General features: G+C 30.4%; 1 protein-coding gene across 5 annotated transcripts in view; it reads left to right on the top strand.

Annotated features, from left to right (window-relative positions):
* The window catches only part of LOC115210446 (COP9 signalosome complex subunit 1), a 138,498-nt gene that overhangs the window by 70,933 nt on the left and 41,396 nt on the right, over positions 1-26,169 (top strand). The window contains exon 14 of one of the 5 annotated variants that reach the window (XM_036501884.1): positions 15,782-15,805. The exons of the other annotated variants lie outside the window; for them this stretch is intronic. Coding sequence (XP_036357777.1) covers positions 15,782-15,790 — 9 coding nt within the window. The 3' untranslated portion in view covers positions 15,791-15,805. Of the gene's footprint in view, positions 1-15,781; positions 15,806-26,169 lie in introns of those variants that run through there. 5 annotated transcript variants of the gene reach the window in all.

The raw sequence follows: 26,169 nt of genomic DNA, 5'->3' as shown, positions 1-26,169 counted from the left end.
GATTCTGTTTATGTACTTTCTCAAGTGTAGATTTTAAAAATTTGTGAAAAGCTGTTGAAAATTTTTGAGACACATTGATAAGGAGAAATTGTCCAAATTGTATTTTTGTTGAGTTCATCTGCCTCTTAAGTATAAAATACATTTATAATTCTATTAATTTTATGTAAATTTTTATCCGTCTGTCAGTATTGTTTGCAATTTTTAACTCAAAAACTCTTGATCTTTGTTATCAGTATTTATAACAATTATCAATGATTTTTGGAAACATTTAACTGACATCCTCTATTAGCACATTGTCCAAACCAAGTAGTTTTAAACAAAGTTTGCTGATGAAAGATAGAAAACATAGCACTATTTTGTTTAAACCCTTTAGCATTCAGATTATTCTGTCAAGTGTGATGCTTATTTATTCACATTGCTTTGAATTAATTGTGAATTATCTCATAGTTTTGAGATTTCAATGGTATGATTGTTTATTTTTAGAATGACAATGTATGGTAGATGTAAGAGCTTGGACCTGGCCAGTTTGAACAAAAAAAGATAGAATATTTGGGCCAGATATGGCCAGTTTGAATGCTAAAGGGTTAAGTTAGTTTTGTTTTTAAATTGAAAATTAGAAAAAAATGTTTGTAAAATTTACAATAAAAATTGTATCCATTATAGTCCTTCCTTTATCTTGGAAGAATTTGTACAAGGAATTCTTTAAGAAGTTATCTTGTACAGATTTTATATTTTTTATTTAGATAATATTTTTAACTCCTTTTCCAAATGACTGTATGTAGTTTATCTTGTTAAATCTCTCACAATATTTTTGTAATTTTTTTTTTTTATAATCTGTTTGAAGGAATTAAAAAAAAGAAGCAAATGATTGTTGATAAGGAATTGAAATAAGGAAAACAAAGACAAAATATATTTTATCCTTATTATATATATGTTTACCATATTTCATAGATGATTACCACATAGTTTTGATGGCCAAGGGTTTATTTTATTTGATTTTCTTTTCCATATTAGTATTTACTTTTTTTATATTCAAATGCTTGTTTTCTTTTGTCATAAACTCATCATAAACAATTTGTATTATTTAATATATATATATATAATTTTGTTTCTTGCTTTCTTTTTCTACCACAGTGATGCATAGTAGTTATTGACTGCAAACAAGATTTCAAACTGTGCATTATTCTGTATGCACATTTAGTGACATACTTCAATCTGTGTTGCCTAAATGACTGTAGTATTTTACTTGTACATGTTTAGTTAGTATTAGATACAATACCCATCTGTAAATAAAGTGCTTGCTCAGAAAATATACGCATTTTTAGAATCTCCTCAATTTATGTTCTGTAAGCTAGTCATGTTCTGGACACTTAAATTATTAAACTGATTAGTATCAGAAATATGTTTTAGTTTATAGCTTCATATAAAATGTGGTAGCAATGATGAGTATCCTTTCCGGACTGTACATATTTCCAGATATCTTTTTGTAAATTAAAAATCATTTTAAAGAAATTCAATATTGTAGTTGCTTTGTGAACATTGTACAGGATTGGATGAGTAGGAAATCAGTCTGCATGTAGTTTTAAATGGTACTGAAGTACCATGCTGTCTGAATTAGTGAGTGGAAGCTTTGGTTCTGTGATGAGGTCAGCGTTTACACTGAAAATCCAAAGAACAGGTTCCTCCCAGTTCAAACAAAATATACAAAACATCAAAATTCATTATACACATTCTTGAAAGTTCATGGTAATTTCGTTTTGCAATATTACACTTTGATTAAACAGAACCTATTGAATTGCTTATTTATATTCTAAATTCTAGACACGGATAGTATTTTAAATTCACAATAATGTCAAGCCCTTATTTGTCTCAAATTTACATTTGTTATTTTAAATGTTAACTTTAGTTCAGCTTATTTTGTATGATCATTTTGTACCACAGCATGTTGAAATATAACAAGCAATTTCATATTCATTCCTAGCAGAATATTTTTTTGTTTTAAAATATTTAAATTGATTTTTTTAAATGTTCAAATGCTGTTATATATTCCAAGGTATTTTGATCCGCGTGATCTTTTATGGCCTTCACAGACTCATATATATATATATATATATATATATATATATATATATATGAGAAGCTGTATTTGGTGATTATAGTAAATTTGGTTTATGTTAATCGCTTTAGTAACATAAATAGGTTTTATGGAGGTTTTTGTTTGTCTATCTTGCTGTTTTTCTACTATTTCATGTTTATGTAAACATGGTCTAAATGTATTCAATAAAAGGTTAATGAAAACTAAACTAAGCAGCTAGGAGGGAATAAAAATGGTGAATAATGAAAGTTACTAATGATGTGTGTGTGTGTGAATGAATCATACAGGATAAAACAAGTTTTCAGTTAGGTATGTTCTTGTTGTCTATCTTCCAAATTCTTGTCTTTTGACAATCTTGACAGGCTACCCATGTTAATGTCAGTGTTCCTTTACATTTTTTTTCCATGAACTGTTGATATTTTATGATATATTTTATGGTGTGAAAATTGAAGAAACATTGTATCCATGAGAATTTAGTTATAGTAGAAAAATATTAAATCCATATTTCTGGTTGTGTTTATATGTTGTCTGAAGTATACAACAGTATATATTATTATTATTATTATTATATATATATATATATATATATATATATATATATAAATGTAAGATCCAGCTATTGTGTTGTAAGAACAAAGTTAACTTTAAGTAATCTGTAGTAAATATAAAAAACAACTTGCAAGGACAATAGTGGTTTATTGAGATGGAAAGATGTGGATTTTTTTTTATATCGGAGTACAATAAGCTGATTTTTATATTCCACAGCAGGCGGCCAGGGTTGCTGGGTGTGCAAATAAGAATACAAGAGTTACGGAATGTAGTAGATAAGATCTGGGCTACATATATTTATTTCTTCATTGCCCACAGGGGGCTAAATATAGAGGGGACAAACAAAGGGATTAAGTTGATTACATCGACCCCAGTGCTTAACTGGTACTTTTTAATCAACCATGAAAGGTGAAGTCGACCTCAACGGAATTTGAACTCAGAGCATAACGGCAGATGAAATACCACTAAACATTTCACTCAGTGTGCTAATGATTCTGCCAGCTTGCCGCTGCATATATTTCATAGCGAGCGGAACCTCAGAAGTGGTAAATATCCAAGCAAGGTGTATACCACAGACTACTCTTCAGGCCAAGGATATCTCGATTAAATGAAAGTTTACATTGTTGCAAGGAGGTACATGTTAAATGCATGGAAGATTCTTGGCCTGAAGAATAGCTTGTGGTATACACCTCACTTTGATATCTACACTTCTGAGGTTCTGCTCGCTATGAAACATGTAGCCCAGAGCTTATCTACTCCTTTCTGTAACTCATATATATATATGACCTCAAAACAGATACAATCATAAATAATGGTCTGTAGCAATTCTTTTTTGGATCAGTGAAACTTGGATATTTTGAAAACTCTTATATTCTGATGGTATATAATGATCATAAGCATGTTGTGAAATAAAGTTGCTTCCTTTTTCCTTGTCTGATCAAACCTAGTAACTCTAAACTCAAAATCTGTCAACTATACCTCACAATCCATACAAGCAAAATGTATTTCTTTATATTTCCTAGCAATTTCTTTTTGTTAGATATGTTCTGTTAGCCTATTTACTTAGCATTATAACAATAATTATTATTTTTACATACATGATAGATATGTCAGTTTTGTTGTGTTCAAATTGAGTATTTGAACTATTAGAATTTGATGAGGTTAAAATCATAAAAGTACAATTTCTAATTTTTTAAATTTTTGTATCTTCGCATTTAAAGTATATTAAGTTGTCATGTTTATAAAATTTTAGTTTTTTTAAAATGCTATTTGAGTTTTAATATGTACACTTCTTTGTGTGCAATACATCTTTAATCTTTTCGTTACTATTTGCTAACCAAAAAAAAAGTGCTTAAATTAAATTCTAAAATAATCATGAATTTAGACTGGTATCACAAAACAACTTTTTTTCATTAATCAACATATCACTGTGATTTTTCGAACACCATTTAACAAAAGGTACTTAAGCAAATCTAATTACAGATGAATACTACAAAATATAAAATTATTTAAATTTTGTGTAAACCTCAACATAAAAAACGAGTTATTCGCTAATATCCAATGAGCATACAACAAAATTTCAATATAGAAGACTTGTGAAAATTACTGGATTATCTATCAGTTGAACTTAATGCTCATAAGACAGCTCTACTATATTGGTGAAGCAGAACAAAATCCTGGAATTTGTTTTTGAAGAAAATTAGGAAATGAAATACATGCCATCAACTAAATGAAATAAACTCACACACATGCATTAATACACTGAAACACCTATAATAATGGTTCACAATACAAATTAATCCAAACTTGTCATATCTTAATTTACAGGGAAATAATAAATAAAAATGAGGAAAATTTGAAAAAAGAAAATTGGAAATTAATATTTCTGAAGATACTCGGATTTTTGACTTTCTTCCAAGTATGGGGGAAACCTCAAATTTTCTTTTTCCTCTGTGTCTATGTCCTGCATAATGATTTGTTTCTGCAGTAACTGCTTCAAAGGAAAAAGTGAAAAAAATATTCTACGGGTTTCATTTTCTTGGAAAGACAATGGCTAGATCTAATTTCTTCCTAAAAATAGCTAAGGAAACAATTTTTAAAATAAAATTCTTACTATATTCAGATGCAAATTCACTTCTTTTTATCACTATTGAAACTGTTGTTAGAATTGTTTTGCTTTTGGAAATAGAAATATCCAACTCAGAATCATACACATGCTTTTTATGTTTGCCGTATATTTTCTTAGATTTTTCTATGTCTTCTTTCAAAAATACCTCAAATTCAAACTCACTGCTTGACAAAATAAAACTGGTATCCAGTTTTCATCCATAGTGAAACATTTCTGAAAATGGAAGTGGAGGGAAAAAATCTTTAAGAATTTGCAGCATTCAGATATCATGTAAAATGTTGGCCAGTGTAACTTAACTGTTTACATAGTACAATCATATGTTTTCATGAATATTTTAACAAGATTTGCACTCAAATTCACATTAAAATACGAATAGGGTCACTTTGGGCAGTTATGAGTAACAGTTACCCAAATTTTTTCAGGTATCTATTGGTAGATTTGTAACAAAAACGTTAATAGACATTCATAATATAAAAAAAGAAATTGTTCTCTTTCATATGTGTGGTAATATGTTAAATAGAATAGAGTCATTAGTTTTATTGCTGGTTACTTCTAAGACTAAGTTCAGTTTTGTAACTAAAGCATTAATCTTCATCAGTTATGCAGATATGTTTTGGATGCCTATATTATCTATAATTTGTGTTCTATTTGCCATCATTAGCTTATTGTTACCGGCACAGTTTGTTGTTGGGGTGCTACTCCAGATGATCCAGTACTCATCATTTGCCACTGAGAATTTGCCTGCCCTTCTGCATTTTTGCTCTGGAGAATGATTTTGGATGGGAAGTTGTGACACTATAACAAGGTGTGTTCCTGCTTGTTAACCTATTTGCTGACTTTTTGTCTGATAAGACTGCAGAAATTCTGTCTACAATCTGCTTGGCAGCCTCCTGAAGCACTTGTGCTGGAACACCTGGATCCTTTGTTTTGCATTAACTGCAAGTGTTCAACTTTCCTACCCATACAGAAAGATTAAAGCCAATGAGTACATAGCTTGTGCTTTGTGGAATGGGAAAGCTATTACATATAATCTGTTTAGACAAGTTAAATCTTGCATTTATCTTCTTTATTGAGCTGCTATGCTTGCTTAAAGTAGATGTAAAGCATTTAAGATTGACCACTCCAAGAAGATTTTATCCATTCAGTATTTGTCAGTTACAGTATTCTGGCTGTGGCTGTTGATAGGCATCTTGTCCTTTCTGAATCGATCCCCATTCCACATATTCCTGCTGCGTTTTCCAGTCTTGAGTTCTGTTTTGCTGCTTCCCATTCAGTTGACATCATCAACAAAATGCATTTTTATGAGGCCACCCTCTGATGGAAATGGAGATGTAAGGCTCCATATTATCCTTGGACGAAAGATTTTCCAGATGCTGAAAAGTACTTGAGAGAAATTACAGTCTTTATGAACTCCAGTTGTTCTCCTGAAGCTAACTGCAATGTTGTTATTCAGGCAACTTGTACTGTTTGAGAGTTTCTTGGATGAAGTTATTATCAAAGTTGAAATCTCACATTGCAAATATAGCCAAAGGCTTCTTTTGAAATTAATAAAGTTGTGATAGAAGTCACATTGGTGTTCTCAATTAGCAGTTTGGTGTAAATGTCTCCTCTGGTGTATTCAGTTTTAACTTGAATCCTGATTTCTTCTGCCTTTCACTGAAGACTGTAGTATATGTTTGTAGAACTGCCAAAAGTGAAAGGAGTCAAAAAGCACAAGCAAGGGAAAAGTGTTGAGCTGGAATCATAAGAAAATGTTTCTTTAAAGACTTATATTCTAAAGTTCTATTCAGCTTCTTCATTGTGACTTATGTAACATTTTAACCATAAAGAAAGAGCAGTGGTGTCTACTATATGGCCAACCTGACCTTTCAGAATGCATCAGATTTTAACTGTTACCATAACAGTTATGTCTGTTACCATAAAAATTAGTTACTTGACAGCTATTGTCAAAATTTTGTATGTTGAAACTGTTAATATCATTATTATTACAACAATTACCATCATTATTATTACAAATTTAATGTAGATTGGTAAACTTAACTTTGTTTTACATCAGTCTTAACAACATAGTATCTGTTCTGATTCTATAGATATTTTAGTATTTAATTTTGATGTCCATTTTATATTTTCTAAATTCTAATATATACTGTTGAACCAATTGCTATCCATCTTTAATAACACTTTGTTGCTTCTGTTACCTATCTTAACTGGTCTAATCGAAAATACATAATCTTATAAAACAAAACTAAATCACAAAAAATGTAATTTAATAATTTAGATATAAAAATAATTAGCACTACATTATAGTTTTCTGTATATTTTTTGTTGTATGAAAATGTTCCAAATCCAGTATTTTTTTGTTTATTTTTGCTTTGCTCTAAAAGACATTTATTTATATTATGTGTAACTTGGTGATAGTGTCTAAAATGCTAGCCTACTAACTCAAGGTTATGTGTTCAAAACTGCTACTTCTTGAGACAACATACATTATTTCTCTTTCTCTCAGCCTGCTAAATGAAATTGCATGTCCCTCCTCCATTATAGTTAAATGTTTGGTATTAGGAGAGAGGGCTAACCATAGAACCAGTCTTAAATCAAAATAGGTATTTAAAAACGTATAATTTAAAATAAAAAAATTAACTTTCGTCTCAAGTCTTTTAAGTGAAAGGCAAGTTCTATGATATCATCGTAAGTTCTTTGTATGCAGCCTGTAATCCAGTTTTCATCCCTACTCTGAAGATGCCAGTTCTTTAAGAATGGTGTGATTGCTTCAAATTTTCCATTCCCTCTCCATATTACAGGTTAAATATTCATAACTATGTACTAGATCATTATATCCAAACTAATTTAAAAGGGTTTTTTTTTCCACATAAAATGTTATAAACATTTCAGAATAGATACATTCTGTTTTACTGTTACTGCAGCTGTGAAAATACTTGAGCTTGTCCAATAATTTTAAAATGATTTTAAAGCAAAATTACACTCTCCATACATACACTCATTCAAAAGTACTAGAAGAGTTCAAAGGAAAGTTGTATGTTTGATAAACAGACCCAGTTTTGCCTAACCTTACGACTCTCTTTTAAGACTGAATTTGCTCTCCTGCCGTTTTTATTTTTTTCATTCTTCTCTTTCATTTTTTCTTTGGTCTTCTTTATCTCTTATTTTTTTCTTGATCTGCTCTTTCCTTTTTCTTCTTTCCTCATTCTTATTCTGACTCTATATCAGGAAACATTTTACTTGCTGTTTTCTTTTTCTTTTTTCTGATGATGGATGGCAATGAAACATAGGTATGTATTGTTGTTGTTTAGCCCTGGGTCAGACCTGTTAACATAGAACTCTGATGAAAGGCACTTCTGCTGTGATAACCCTATTGTTTTTTACTCCATTTTTCTTTAACAAGTCGGATGTTTTGAAGAGATTTCAGGCAGGTTAAGTGACATCATTGACTTTAATATGAATAAGCTGAATGATGCATGCTGGGAGAAAAATTGGTAGTAGAAATAAGCTAGAGAAATCTTGAGAAATAGCAACTATGTTGGTTCTTGCAGTTAAGATTGTATAATATTGAGAGGAATTGGAAATTATGTATTGCAGATCTTTCTGTTTAATGCCAGGATGCAAAATAGATATTTATCTATATCAGAGTGTGTGGACAGTTGCATTGTTGGTTACAGGTTTCAATGGACCAGTCACTAGTTTACACAAATTTTTCAATAGCAAAACTGACAAGATATATCTGTGTAGATTAGTAGTTCTCAACTGGGGACCATATAAGATTTTGTTGTTAAAATTTATGTTCAATAAATTGGTTATACTTCTATGGTACACAAACTATTTTAACAGTGTTTTGTTTTGAAAATTCCTAATAATATTTAATTATAAAAATATGATGGGATTTTTTTAAGCATCAAAAGGCTATGAGAGTCCAGCCAAGTAAAATAAGAATCAAAGGAGGCCATAGGCAAGAACTGATTGAGAACCTCTGGTGTAGATAATTGGAAAATTGAAACTCTACCGCCTGTGCTAAGTCTACTGTGTGAGGAAAGTATGGAAGTAGTAGTGTTTCATTATTGCAATTGTCTGTGATATCCTGATCACTACAATAGCAATGACAACTCAGAGATTCATGATATATGTTGCAGAAGACGGTAGCTGTCCGATGCAGCTTTATATTGGCTTTGTGGTAGTACACATTGTGTTAGCATTAGTATCTTAGTTGTGAAGGAGATACATCCAGTGGCAAGGGTGGCCCAAAATCACTGGTACCTCCCTTAGCTGTTAGAGCTACCAGAATTCCAGTATGTTAGAAACTACTTTGACATTTAATTCACACTTTATTCTTCTCAGGATGCAGGCATGGTTATAGAGTGGCATAGCTGTGTAGTTAAGTTTGTTTCCTAAAAACATGGATTTAGGTTCAGTGCCATTGTGTTGCACCTCAGGCAAGTGTCTCCAGCTTGCAATGTCAATAAAAGTCTTACATATTATGTATGTGTGTGTTTCTGTCTTCCTGTCTAGACATCACATATTAGTTGTAAATGAATGTCATTATATAAGCAGTGTAATTCATTTCAAATCTTCTGTGAAAACATGTCCAGCCACTGGGATGACATTGCCTTGCTTGGAAATGACATGAAGAATACTCAACCATAGAAAGTCTGCTGCAGTGAATTTATTTTGACTCGTGTTCATGAAAAAGTGGACATCAAAATAATAATGACAATGGTGTACACCTAAGCATTGTCTTCCTAAATTCAGCTATCAGGCATCAGGGTAGTGCAGAAGGGTTGCTCTATTACAGATAAGAAACCCTGTTTACCTGACTCCAGAACAGATGTTGACAAGAATCAAAGATCATTCACTCCTAAAGTGATCTTACATGTTTTATTCACCATCTCAATCAAGTATATCGAGTTTTCCACACATTGTATTAACTCTTTTTTTTTTTTAACAAGCGTCTTCACCAGATTAATTTGATAGATGGGTACTGGTTTAGTTGCCATTGACCTAGTCATATAACAGAACTGTCTGACATAATTAGCCTAAAATGTGTACATGCACACATATATATATATATATATATATATATATATAATTTAATTGAAGCTGAAACTTCACTAATGTAATATTAATACTGAATACTGTTTTTGTGTGTGTATATATATGTATACATACATATATTTATGTATATATATATATATATATATATCTACAGGGGTTGGACAAAATAATGGTAACACCTAGCATCATAGCATCATCTGACAAGTTGTGGTGCACCTGAGCACTGTATACAATAATTTCATTATTATTATTATTATCATGATTTTGAAATAGCTATAAAACTGTCAACAGCTTGTTTATTTTTATGTTTTTTGATTTATTATTAGTGTTGTTTAATATGTTTTGCTAAAATTGCTTCACATCTGCCTTATCCCCCAAATAACAAAACCCTCTCACCATTTCCACCTCATCACATTGTGTTTCCACTGGTTCCAGCAGCCCTCCAGCTCTTTACTCACATCTTCCAAAAATAAACTCTCTTGCCAGTCTTGGGGTTACCTTCGTTTTCGTACATTTACCATGAATCTATTTCTCACATGACATACACAACACCACATTTGCCATTACCCTCCTCCCACATACACCACATGGATCCACCTTACAAGTTTTGTATTAAAAAAAATAATAACCGATGGTAGTCAATTTGTTTGTTGATCAAAAATTTTCTCCATTTCCTGCTTAATTTAAATTTGATTCCTCACAAGCTCTTGTTTTATTTTGTTATAACCTGTATCCTATGAGCATAGTATGCTTGCATATCCATACCCAGGGTTAACATAGGTAATTTATACTGGTAGTAATAACGGATATTCTTATCCCTTAGACAGTTATTCCAACTGCTAACTCTACTTACCTTATATATATATTATATATATATATAAAATATATATATAAGCATATAAAATATATAATATATATTATATTATAATCATATATATTTATATATATATATATATGTATAAAATCCTTTGTCTCTCTGTCTGTTCCCAATGCATTCTCAAATGGCTCAACCAAATCAAATTAAATTTATACTATCAGACCCTGTGAGTGTCAACATGTAATTTTTTTGGATTAAAACAATGCAGCATTGGTACTGGTTACGTATTACATGTCAAAACTCAAAGAATAAAAGTGAAACAATAATATCTGTATTGTAATGTGATATATCGTTTCATTTTTATACTTTTATTTTTAATTCTAACCATGATGACGATGATATCACATTTTGTATATGACTATATCTGTCTGTGAGTGTTTGAGTGTGTATATGTCTCACAGTGTGTCTTTCCGTGTTAGCTACTTTATTAAACACACCATATATATGTGAAGGCTGGTCAGTGTCAATACGAAATTTTATTTTCATTTCAACTAAAGCAATATAACATTTCATAGAGATAATCTTCCTATTCACGGAGATGTACTTGCATAGCAAGTGACTTGATCTGAGATTGTGTACTCAGAACATATATATGTATACAAAGAGTAACAGTTATATATACAACTTGAATAGACACATATAACAGTACATAGACATACATTTACATACATATACACATACACAGACATGTTGACACACATGTAACTGCTCACATACATACATACACACACACGCACACACATATACATACAGTTGTGGTAATTAGCTGCCCAGTGGATGTTAACATAGAGCTGAAGATCAGTGAAAAAGAGAACACCTATGCTGAACTATTGAGAAATCTGCAGTTACTCTATCCAGATTACAAGTTCAGGTTTAAGCCTGTAATTATTGGGACCCTGGAATATGTAACACACTGCCTATATAACAATGTTGAGAAATTAGGCTTCTCAAAACCAGAAAGGAGAAAACTAATTCAAAGACTACAGATCCAATCCATCACTGGAACTGTAAAAATCTGTAAAACTTTGCAAAAGTTTATCATTTAAATGAATGTGAGCATGACTAGATATGCAAGTATATGCATGAGAATACATACATAAAACATACAAATCTGCACACACACACACACACATACAAACAAAAGTACCCTGTTGTTAATGTGTTGTTGATGTTGGAATTTCAATGAAGGAGCCTTGGATCTAGGTAAGAAACCAGTTCTTTCTCTATTGGCAAAAAATCTTGAAATAAACTTAATAATGACATATGTGTATATGCATGCGCATTTACACATACATACATACACATATACATACATAAACACCTATATATTATGAACTGTCACTTTCTCAGATGCAGCATGAAGTTTTGTGAGTGAACAGGTCGCTGTTCCAAAGAATAAGTCCTGGGGTCGATTTGCTCGACTAAAGGCGATGCTCCAGCATGACCGCAGTGAAATGGCTGAAACAATTAAGAGTATAGGTTTTTTTCAAGTACATTCAGCGTATCTCACTTTCAAAGATTTGGCTGCTATTTCTAGCATGTCCTGCTACCAAGCAACTGCTTTTTGCGATAAAGGACCCCAAATACCTGCTACGTGGTAGCAAGGTATGTAAGAAATAGCAGCCAAACCTTTCCTTTTCTGGAATGACTTCAATGTCACATTCATAGAAAGCATACAAAATAACTTGGAAAAGGAAAAAAAACCCATGAAACAAAATTCCATTGCTGGGAAACTCAGACTTTCCCTGTGACCGAATGGGTCATGGGTAGTCTAGTCTATGTATACAAGTCTTCGTTCAAAAGACAGACGAAATTTCATGTAAAAGACTGCCAGATTGCAAAAATATACTGATTCAAAATACCTATGTTTGGGAGCATGAGCATTAAAAAATTCAAATACATAATAAGTACAATGAAAGAACAAAATTCAGATGGATAAAATAATCAAGAAAAGAAAATTTACAATGGTCATAAAAAGTTTTTATATAGTATTTAAATCGAAAATAATCACTGGCCATTTTAATAATATATAATATATAATATAATCAAAAATTACCAGAAATTAACGTAGTTTTACAGATGGAAATAAAATATGTTGATCCAATATTTTTATTTTATAAATATATATGCGTGTACACGTTCAAATATGGTTGATTACTCAAAAAAATATATATAGTGATAATATATAATAACTGTTCACATTTATTTATTGTTACTGATATAAACAATATTCTAAGTAACCTACAAATAAAAAGTCCCAATTTACTTAGTTTATCAGTATATTTTTGCAATCTGACAGTTCTTTACATAGAATTTCATCTGTCTTTTGAACCAGGGCCATGAAGAGACTTGTATACATCGATAGGAATTTTTATAAATCAATGAATGTATATAAGTCAAAACAAATTGTTGGTTTCATATGGTTTTTAAAAATATTTATGTTGTATTGTATTATGTTTTTTATATTATAGTGTAAATGAATTGTTAGTTTGTCAGTTGTATTTCTTTCTATATATATGTGTGTGTGTGTATCAGTAGGATAAAGAGTACTGGGGTTAATGTAACTGACCATTCTCCTCCACTAAAATCGCTAGCCATGTACCCAAAATTAAAGCCATTATTATTTTCTTTTTAGTATTCTGTTGAGGTTGACTTTGCCTTTCATCCTTTTGGGGTCAATAAAATAAGTACCAGTTGAGCACTAGGTCAATTTAATCAACTAACCCCCTCCTCCAAAATTTCAGGCCTTGTGATTTTTGTAGAAAGGATTATTATTTATTTTTGGATTGTTGTTTCCTGAAACTTCTTCAAAAGGCAGAGGCAAGCAACTTGTAGCAGTTCTAATACATCTCCAAATAAAACACATTCGAAGGGATATTAATCTTTTTTACTTCCATTGCTCACCAAATGTTGTTCATTACTCTACTGTATTTATTAATTTGGAGCTTAACCAGTTGATAGTATTAAAGATACAATCCACCGTTTGGGCTTGTACATTTTCTCTCTATTGTAAAGATAATTGCCCTATACCAGCAGTGGTATCAAATTCAGGTTGTGAAAGAAACTTCTTAACCATTCAAACACGTCTGCATTCCAGATATGTGTGTGTACTTGTGTAACCAACTGGCACTCCATCAGTTACGACAACAAGGGTTCCAGTTGATCAATGGAATAGCCTGCTCATGAAATTAACATGCAGGTAGCCTAGCACTCCACAGACACACATACCTTTAACATAGTTCTCAGATGCAATGTTATTTCTAGTTCAAATATGCTTATGGCATGTTCAAACCATTCATTTTGTTTTGTTTTATCATGGAGAAAACTTCTCACTATAGACAAATTGTGTAAACACATCTAAATCAGCTCACAGCGCCACCTACTCAGACTGTGAGATGCTAGTATTTTGGAGTGGTTATCTCCTCTTATCAGCTTGCAGTTCACAACAGTTCATTTTTTTTTTTTTTTTGTATGAAGATAACCACTCCAAAATGCTAGCATCTCACTGCAAGCTGATTTAGATATATTTTCACCATTTGTCTATAGTGAGAAATTTTCTTCATGACAAAACACAATGAATGGTTTGCTTATGGATTTGAACATGCTATATAAGCGTATTTGAACTGGTAATAATATTGCATTTATAAACATCACTGCTTAGCATTCCCACTCCATAAATAGAATGTGACAAGGCTGACTGTTTGAACACAGGCACAACACGTTTTCACCAGTGAGTGGACTGCAGTGATGTGAAATAAAGGGGCTTGCTCAAGGACATAACTCACAGCTGTATAATCATGAACTGAATCCCCTTAACCACTAAATCATGCACCTCTGAGCTTGTCATGTGTAAGGTAAAATATACATACACATTTATGTACATATAAGATAAATAGATATGTATGCATACACACACAATTTATATTTTGTGTATTAGTGTGATAGGTGATTGCCTGGTATTTATAAACAGAGGTATTCTTTCGTGAGTGTTCAACTTTATTAACTAAAGATTCAGGGATTGTTAATCCTACTTTTCCCAAGGGCATTTATAGTACAAGAGAAATAACTACAACCAGGAATCAAAACAAATGGTACAGATTTGGTAGTGATTGTGAGACAACTTGTTTTATCTTTTACTGGTTTTAGTAATGTGATTGTAGACATGCTGAATAAAGTTAATTTCATTGTTCATGAAGGATGAAACCAAAACAGATCTTGGCAAGATTTGAACTCACAATATAATCTAATACCAAATGGTGTTTTCTTCATCACATTACTAATCCTGCAATTTATATTAAGACATAAAATTTTAATGCAAATGGTTAATCATTAGTTTAACATTAAAAGTAAATGTAAACAAGAAGAAAATTTATTTTAATTATTTTCTGTGGTATAAGGTGTTAATCAGGATTCTCCTTCCAGTACCTAGCATAGTAAGATGCTCCAACTTATCTAAGGTAAAGATCAGAATTAACCCTAGAACATGAATGAACAATAAATCAATGACTAAAGCTTCAAAATCAACCAAAGCAAAGTTTTGCAAGTTCTCCTTTTTATTATTTCTTTACACAACGCTATAACATTTCATTTGTATGACTCATCAAATTTCTACACTGGCTGAGAAAACACTGCAAATCATACACATGACAACTATGTTGGTATGGACATGTAACACAAATAAATGATCTATATATTTAGAGAAACTAACTCTTTTTTATATTATCTTGTTTGCCTTCTGAATTATTTTCTGTGATTTAAAATATTAAATAACCCCAATTGATATGATATACTATGTATGTATGTATGTATGTATGGATGGATGCATGCATACTGGATATTCTCATTTTTTGTGTGCAAATGTGGTGCATTGATAAACATAGTTGCAAAATACTTTTTATAAGTCAACATAATTGAAAAGATATATTGTTTCTTACTTTGAATTTGGTCAACACTGTTATAGATAATGAGGAGTAGTTTCTTAGAATTCGTAGAGTGACAGAGCAGACAAAATACTTTGTGCAGTTATGTTGCCTTCATCCTGAGTTCAAATTCAGCTTTGTCTTTTGAGGATCAATAAAATAAGTACCAGTCTACAAGTGCTGGGCTTGATTAAATCAGCTGTACTCTTGATGGTGGCCACAGTCCAATGAATGAAATCAAAAAAAAAAAATCCTTTCAATCTTTCTTCTTCAAATCTGGATATTTGCATGAATTATTGGAGGGCAGCATTTGTAGATTTATCTACTTCCTAATGCCAACTATTTTATAATCAAATTTAAGACATGTAGAGTAACATTCCAACAATGAATGAGCACATGTAAACAAAAGTAGATGAATGTAATAATATATAAATGCATGAATTTCACATGATAAAGTGGTTGGTGACATTAGAGCATGCAATCCTAAAAACCATGTCAAAAGTAACATAATATACACAACAGAGTTGGCCAGTTTTTCTCTCTTGCTTTTGTTTCCTATGTGAAGAACTGCATTGAGTTGTGAGAAACATTCAACTCATTTCTGAAAAACAAACAAAAAATACCAATGATAATAAAAGAAACAATCAGTTGGTCTTTTGGAAGTGCATACAATATTCTCATAGGTCATACGTTGCCAGTTTTTCATTCAGAGTAATGATCCTAAAACAAATCTCTCTCTCTCCACACACACACACACATGCGTGCGATATGGTTTGTTTGTCATTTAACTGTTTCATGGCCATATTTCTAATCTAATGAAATATACCATGTGTATTTCAATTAACTTTTAAAATACTCGATAATTTTGAGAGTTGAATAAAATCAATGATTTTTCCATTATCATATTCTGTTTTCTTACACTGATGATGGAAAACTTAAATTTGAGTATAAACCCTTTTAAAACAGATGGTTTTGTATCATAGAATGAAAGGCATCTCAGATGAATTGTATATACATGCAAAAGACATTTTATTTATTTACATCATTAAAAAATAAAATGCTTACAGTATTGAAAAATGAAGACTGAACAATTATGGATAAGATATATAATTGTGTTCTTGTTTTGAGGTGTACTTATAAAAAAGGGCTTCTTCACTTTCTGCTTTGTATTTCTTCCCTTATATTCAGCAGAAGATTATAATTATGTAACTAAATACTTTCTCTCTCTGCTCTAAAATAATTGTTGGGCCATATATAAACCAATATGGAAGCAAAACTTTAAGTGCATTATTTGAAAGCTGCTGGCTTCAGCATCATAGAAGCTGCCTACTGTGCTGTTAGTTTTGCAAGATACTCTGGGACAGAAGCAAGTGGAGCAAGTTTTGTTGCTATTGTTGTTTGACTCTAGATCAGCATTGTTCTGGAGGACCTGTAATCTGTCAATCCTGGTCATAACTAATCCATCTTATTTGTAGACAGTGTCCAGGACTAAAGATTGTAAGCAGGATTTAGTTGTTATTTCTTGCATGTTGAACAACTGCATAAGCACTTTTTTGAGGATCATCAATTGAGTTTTATTATGTAGTACTTCAATCAAAACTTGGAACATTGTGTCATTGATAAAATGACACAGGATGGAAAAATTCTGCTATACAAATTTACTGAAAGTCATGGTACCATGGAAAAATGAATACAACTACAATAATAATGACTGAGAGATGAATGAAACTGTAACACATAAGTCATTAGTTCAAACTCAGCTGAAATCATTGCGCTGCCATAGGGTTAATTATTTTATTCTGTTTACTCTCTTCATCATGCTCTGTTGCTAAATGAACACAATCCTCCCTTGATATCACACTGAGATATTAAACAGCTTTGTGCATTTTCCTATGTAATTTGAATGCAAAGTTATTTGTAAGTTTGATTTTCTGATAACCACTTCACCAAAGCTAAAGGGGTTTTATTAAAGGTAAATGCATTTGATAACCCATTGATATAATTATATTAAGTTCACCAATGGGTACTAAATTCAAGGACCCTTGGATTAGCACTCCACAATGTCAAACCATTGGATTTGCAACTGTAGAAAGAAGTATCTTTTGGTTTTTAATAATTTTAGCCTAATAGTGCATTTAATATGCATCAGAATGTCTACCATATATATATATATAGTTTTATATTTGCTTCATTATTATAATGACTGTTATAGTTTCTTGTATACAAGAAATTAACAAAGATTTTAAAATTTAGGTATTATTAGTGTTAATGTTATTATATATCTCAATTCTTAAATTTTCTTGGAATAGTTGGCAAATGAGTAAGTAAAAAGTGGACAGGCCTGATGCAGACCTGGAGTAGAGAGAGCATGTCACTGATGAAGTTGCAAATGGCAAAGAAAAAACTTTGACATACTTACTTGATTGATTGAATAACAACAATTAATCAAACAAGCAATTAGTTTAATGGTTAAATTGTTAACTGACTAATGATAATAAAAGAAGTGAAATAGAATCTGTGTGTGTTGTAGTTACCAACCATGAATGACCATGGGATTGCATCTAGAAAGTTCCCTTCCGAGACACAAGTCTGGGCAAGGTTGTTCATAAAAGACCAGTGGTCAACCAAGCATACCAGCCTCTTCTCTATACTATTTGGCACCAGTGATGCAACTTGTTTCACTCAGCTGTAGCTGAGTGAACTGGAACAGCACGAAATAGAGTGTTTGCTCAAGAACATGACACAGCCTGGTCTGGGAATTGAATGCTCTAACCACTGAGCCATGCACCTTCACTGGCATAATAACCATTCCAATAAAATAAAAGAAGACTCTACTGTTTCAAAATGTATTGTAATTTGAGATCTTTCAATTGCTGGTCATTTAAAAATAACTGTTTGGGATAATACTCTAAAATGTAGAAAAAATTTGTAAGCTTGTTATTTTCCTTAACAAAAAAAATCACTTATACAAAATATACTTCAAAATTTCCAATTTAGTATAAAACTTTTACGCTAAGGATCAAATTAAAATCCTTTGAGATTCCAAACCCAGGATTTGATGCTATTTGATCTAATTTTTAGATATTTAATTTATTTTATAAAATAACTCAATAACTTGATTAAAAATTCAGAGCGGTTGATAGGATAAAAAAGTTATTCTGGAAAGAAGTTTCAGCTACAATTGATATATATTTGTGTTTACCAAATTTATGTGAGGAGAAACCAATAGGATTAATGGCAAAAATATTAAGTAAATTTTGTAGCTTTTTAAAATTTTTTTTATTTGAGTTTAGCTGTTTTCATAGTTTTTTTTTTCCTTTTTAGTATATTTATTAAAATACTATGTTGGTGTATTTATTACATAACCACACTGACATAATAATACAGTCTTGGTATTGAATATTTGACTTGGTTACATGCCTACTTATGTTTTCTTGGCTGGTACATTTCTTTTTATTTTTTTTACATTTGGGTTTTAAAGTTTCTGAGAGATTTGAATTTTAAATTCTATTTGAACTGCTGAAGTTCTATATTTCACATTTTTAAAAATCTTTTGTTAAGAATGATCAATGCATCTTGTTTGTGTTATTCTTAGTTAATGTATTTTGTAGTTTTTATTTTCTTATTTGCATGTTGCATTGAAGCATTTTAAAGAAGTGTTTGCATGCACACAGCATCCAATAATTATTCAAATAGTAGTTTTTAAATATGTTTTTACTGAACAGACCAAAAGTTCATGTATACTGAGCAGGAGTCTCATTTGACTGTATTCATTGTATTGTCTGTATATTTACACTCAACAATGTGGAATAAATGTAGGATATATTCAAGTTGGATATTATTCTGTGAGTTACGTTTGTTCTTGGATCCACGAGAAATATATTGTCAGCAATAACAATGCATTTGTTGACTTAGAGATGTTCAACACGGGTCATGTACAGTTTAATAAATATCATAAGTAATTAGAAAGCTGTTGAGTGTTAAAAGTTGTTGTAATCACTTGTGAGTCCAGCATGGAATTCAATGTATTGAATATCTTGATGAGGCAACTTTCTTTTCTTGTCTATTGAGATATTGCATAATGTTCAAGACTTGAAACTTTTGAGAATATTATTACTATTGACTTGCAGATTTTAAACTACAGATGTTAAAAATTAGAAACAATAAACCTGAGTTAACCCTTTAGCATTTAAACTGGCCATGTCCAGCCCAAAATGCCCTACTTCTTTTATGTTCAAATCAGCCAGATCCAGCCTCTCAAGCCTACTCTACATTGTCCTTCTAAAAATATAGTCACATTATCAACATCTCAAAGAAGCTATGAGATGATGATTAGTTCAAAACAATGTGACTAAATAGCCCTTACATTTGACAGAAATTTGAATGCTAAAGGATTAAAAAGGGTTGAGAGAAGTTGTGGCTAAGACTAAAGTATTATTTGATATAGAAAAGCTCAGTGGAATCAAGTAAGTAGGTTTGTTCAATATACTGAGGTGTCTGCAGAAGCTCAGTATTTTTCTCAGTACAAAAATAAGGTTTAAAAAACTTGTATTTGGGAGTCTAGATCATATGGGATATATAAATAATAGGAGTATCATGTGCACTGGAAATAGTGAGCTGTAGGAGTTGTGAAAAGTAGGCCGTAGACTGTTCTTGTAGCTTTCAGAAATTATTAGCTGAAGTACATGCTACATGTATGAGGGAAAATCTGCCATAACATGGTTTAAAAGTTATAGTAGGTTCAAGATTTCTGTTGGGACATAAGAATTTCTCTTAAGTGTAGGAGAAAATATTTGGGGTGTCTTTAAATTGTGATGGATTATGCAGTGGGTAATATATGCAGAGGATATGTAGTATAGTTTAATGTGTGTGAAATATTTCTGTGAAGAACTGAGGAAATGACTAGGTATCAACAACATATTTATATACATACAAACATACAGATACACGTGCATGCAAACATAGGCACATACACACACACATGCATGCAAACATAGGCACACGTGTATGTGTATATATATATATACACACACAGACATATGTAAATAAGGTGTGTTATGAGCATTTATAGAACACGTAGTCTAGAAACTCAACAAACAATTAAAGGTGGAGAAGAGAAGGTGTTAAAAGTTCTAAAAAATTTTAATCCATGCATACGATCGTTTTGAACGGTAATATTAAGATGTAAATAACATGGTAAAAAAATTAGAAATTAATTTTATTATAATTATAATTAAATTATTTACATATTACTGTTCTCCTCAGTACAAAAAAAGACTTCATCAAAAAAATATTATATTGTTACAGAAGACTAGATGAAGTGAGTGTCACATAACATATTTGGATATGCATAATATGCTTATGAAAGATAAAAACATGCTAAGATAGTGTTGAGTCTAGTTGTGTATGAACTATAACTGAGGCGGCTAATGGTGAAAAAATGTTTATGAACTAATATATATATATATATATATATAAACGAATAAGCGTCCAATGGGACAGCATAGCTATATTTAAATTTATATTTGATTTTGACAGTTATGAGTGGTATATAATTAAAATAACGAAAATAAAGTATGGTGTATATTAAAAGAAATTGTTTTAAAAAATTAAGAAATATGAATAGTTAATATAATTTTATATAAGTTACTTGAATTTCAAATGAAAAAAATGATTTAGGGTTGTGAGGGAGTAATTATTAGGTTAATATAATGGGAAAAATGATTTATTATTAGTTAAAATGCATTATATTCATTTGTGTGAAATAAGTCTAAGAGGAAGGACTAAAAAAGAAGAATAGTTATTAATATTACAGAATTGAGAAAGAAAATACTTGCTGTGGTTAAGATTATAGAAAAAGCACATATGGTAATAAATAAGTGTTTTTGAGAAGTTGAATAAAGTAACAGTGTAGGGGAGATAAGGCTAAGATAAATTCGTAAGAAAGATTTTTCAAAAAATTTCACGTTTCTATATTTTAATGTTAGCTATTAGAAATATTGCATTTCTAAATCTCTCAAAGATTTAATGTTAACTATGTTAGATATTAAAAAAAATTACAATATAAATTGAGAATCTAGTTATGCATAAAAGAGGTAAAAATCCATAGTGATATTTTTATAAGTAATTTTCTAACTTATTTAACATAGTGGTGAAAGTGAATGTAAGAAAAAGTATTTTTATTATTAAGGAGTGGTAGGTGAGAAAAAATAAGTATATTAATGATATGAGAAGTAATTCATATTTATCAAATCTATATAAGAGAATTTTATTTCAAAATATGTAGATATATATATATATATATATATATTGTATACTGATGCATTTAAAAGGAACAAATCTACGAAATAAGATAAAAAGATATGTGCATATATGTGTGTGTGTATATATATTTTCATTTGTACATATGCAGATATACATGCATATATACATCTATATTATACCTGTGTATAATAATCTGTATTATATATGACATGTATATGTATAAACTTTATATGTTTTAGTAAAATATAGAATATAATGTATAATATACTAATTATATTAATCAATGTTAATATAAAGTTGGAAAAACTTTAGAAGCAATAATAATAATAATAATAATAAATAAAAATAATATTATTAATAATAATGAGAAAAAGTGAAAAACTATAAATCTATTTGTATGTATAACCCAAAATGATTAAAAAAAAACTACATTTATGGGAGTGTGTACATTTTGTGGAAGTGATTGTTGTGCACCAAGAATTACTATAAGTATAAATATATATCATCTGTAAGATTTTGATTAATATTAGGTAGATTTGCAAGAAACCATAAATAATTTTTTAAAATTAAAAAATAAGAAATTGGGATAGTTAAGGGAGGTAGTTTTTTAAAAAAAAAATACATATTATACAAATAGAATAGGTTATGAATAAGAAGGAAGAAAAGAGGGTAAAAAGATAATGAAAAAGGATATATAAGGGCAAAATAGTCACCGAAATAATATTAAAAGGTGTTTGCATATATCAAAAGTAAAAAGTATCATACAGACTGGCAATAGGAAATTATGATGATAATAATAATAGGTGCGAGATAGGTGTATAAGTACATATTGTAAAAGAAATACATTACATACAAATAATGTATATATATGTGTATATTAAGTAGAGGTCCAAAAATTGTCTAAAAATATATATTGAGAAAAAGTGGAAGGTATTTGAATATTTGGTATAAGTGTTATATTAATGAAATGAAGGTAATACAATATAGAAGGGGGATGGTTGAATAACGTACGAATATCCAGGTAGTGTAAAATAATTAAAGTAGAGAGTATTGTAGAGAAGAAATCTGAAACCATAGGTAGAAATAATGTAGAGAGGGGTATTATACAAAAAACTAAACTATAAGGAATAAGATAAAGTAGTTAAGGTAGTGGGGTGGAAAGATTATTTAAGATTAATAAAAAGGAATTTTGACATGTCTGCAAGAAAAAACTCTTTCATCTCTTTAACAAGAAAACCGTTCATTTTCATTATTTTGTAACTTTCCTCTAGGCATAATTTGCAGATCTTGTTATAATGTCTATAAGATGGAACAGAAGAAAGTATTTTCCAAGAAATTGAGAAATCTCTATTGCTTCTTTTAAGTTGCCAAACCTTTTTGGATAGACCTGTGCTATTTTCTTATCTAAGTCATTAAAAGATGATTTATGATTATTTAATCTTAATTTGAAAGAATTTTGTGTACATCTGATGTTAGTAAATTTAGAGAGATTATGGGTAATAATTGTTGCTTGGTATACTACATTGTTCATTTTACAGTTACCATCTACCTCACAAGTATTTGGGTTTCTACAATTACAATTAGAATTATTAGTTGGTACTCTATTGCTATGTCTATGTGTATTAGGGGCAGTTGAGTTTTGGTTATTCTGATAATTGTTATTAGATATGGAATTATTGAGGTTAGTAGGTATATTAGAAGGAGTTGTTTTTATAATAGAATTGGTCTAGTTTCTTATTGTTAAATGAAGAGATGATCCTAAATAGGTTTGGAGAAACTGAAAATTCAAATCTGATCATTTTGTTATTAAATAATATTTCTAATGGATTTAATAAAATTAGATTTTAGATGTTTTGCAAAAAGAATTATGTTCCAAATGATGTTGTTGTTTTCTTTATTGTAGTAGTGGTTTATATTTTGTGGGTCATCTATTCTTACATATGGTATAGGTTTCTTTTTTTCTATATTCCTATCTTTATTAATATGATTTGTGTGGTTATGTAAATTATTAGAAGGATGAGATGTAGTGGGATAAGTTTGATTTTTTAAGTGTGTAGGTTTCATGTTCTTATTTCTGTCTATAGTTATTTGTTTTCAGTATTTATTGTCTGTATATTTGGGTTTAATTACATTATTAACAGTGTATTTGGTGATTTGTGGGTTGGTAAAATTAGTGTTGTTAGTTCTTTTAGGGAGGTTATGGTTTTGTTGCTCATATTTATAGTGTTTATTATTGTTTATTGTTGTTGTAGGATTTGTCTGTTGCTAATGATGATGATTATTATTGAGAGAATTTGTGTGTTGAGGTTTTCTAATTCACCAGTTAATTTAGGTTCAGTAATATGGTCAGTATTGTTCTTATCTAGATAATTATTGGAATAGGTGCTATTGTTTTTGTTGTACGTAATTCAATATTTGTATCCTGCTGTCTTAAGTGCTAGATTATAGTAGTCTTTATACTTGTTAAAAATTTCCTCTTCTATGTTAGTGGTTAGATTTTTTATAATATTATAAGGATGGTTACTTTGTGCATGCATGTATGTATGTGATATTTCTTTTAGGTCTATTATAAGGTTGATAAGATGATGTATTAAGGTTAAAGTTAATGTCTAGGAAGTTCACCGAGTTATCTTTTTCTACGGTGATGGCTAGTTCTTGGTTTTTGAAGAAATTGTGTAATCTTTTTTTGTATAGCTCAAGTTTCCTGTTGGAGGTATTTCTAACTAAGAATAGTGCGTTGTATATATGTAGTTTAAATTTACAGAAAAACAAGATGAAGACAGGTGTATAAACAACAAGCAGGTTTATTAGTTCGACACTCGGGAAGGTGAGAAAGTCTTTTACGTTTTGAGTCTACACTCTTCAACAGAAAGGAACACAAGGAAATAAACAGCGAGTGATTAAAAAAACTTTTGGAGTTAGCAGTCAACCATGAGTATATATATACATATATCGATATATGTGTATATCAATATATATACACAGATATATGGATATATGTGTGTGTGTGTGTGTGTGTGTGTGTGTGTGTATATATATATATATATATATATATATGGAGATATATATATATATATATATACACTTATGGAGATATATATATATATATATATACACTTATGGAGATATATATATATATATATATACACTTATGGAGATAAATATATATATATATACACTTATGGAGATATATATATATATTATATATATATATATATATGGAGATATATATATATATATATATACACTTATGGAGATATATATATATATATTATATATACACTTATGGAGATATATATATATATATATATATACACTTATGGAGATAAATATATATATATATATACACTTATGGAGATATATATATATATATATATATATATATATATATGAATAAATGAAAGAATGGAGTTGAACGAAGATTTTAACAAAATTCCCTTACTCTCAACACATGTTTCGAAGACTGCATACTCTTAATTCCGAAGGAATAAAGGGTGCATTATGCCATCTTCTCATTATCACTGTGGACACCATGTAGGCAGTCATCAAAAAGTTTTTGTTTGTCTTGAGGCTGATAGAGGTTCCTTGTCTTTCCTGATGAGAAGACGGCATAATGCAGCCTTTATTCCTTCGGAATTAAGAGTATGCAGTCTTCGAAACATGTGTTGAGAGTAAAGGAATTTTGTTAAAATCTTCATTCGACTCCATTCTTTCATTTATTCATATAAAAAAAAACACAAATTTCCACACAAGAACACGGGGTTTCTGCCCTTGGCATGTAGCTTCAGCCGTGTTTTCTGACGTGAATTTGCTACCCAGGTATCGATTAACCGAATTATCCATACTAGGATAATTCATTCACCTACTTATTTATATATATATATATATATGAATGTATGGATGTGTATTTATATAAATATTTATGGAAATAAGTATTTATATATGTATGGATACTGCTGAGACTCCCTTCGGTCATGACTGACCATGGGATTGCCCCTAGAAAGTTACTCTCCCTGGTAGGAGACTGGACAAGGTTGTTTATGGAAGACCAGCAGTTGCCCATGCGTACCAGCCTCCCCTCTCCAAGCCACCAGTGTTATCCAAGGAAAGGCAAAGGCTGATACAGCTTGGCACCTGTGACATCACAACTCATTTCTACAGCCAAGTGAACTGGAGCAATGTGAAATAAAGTGTCTTGCTCAAGAACACAACACGCAGCCCGTCCCAGGATTTGAACTCACAACATCATAATCAGCGCTCTAACCACTGAGCC

The sequence above is a fragment of the Octopus sinensis genome, linkage group LG1 (genome assembly GCF_006345805.1).
Source record: "Octopus sinensis linkage group LG1, ASM634580v1, whole genome shotgun sequence".
Taxonomy (NCBI): Eukaryota; Metazoa; Mollusca; class Cephalopoda; order Octopoda; family Octopodidae; genus Octopus; species Octopus sinensis.
The sequence above is the reverse complement of the archived record's forward strand: the minus strand, read 5'-3'. Positions and strand labels throughout refer to the sequence as shown.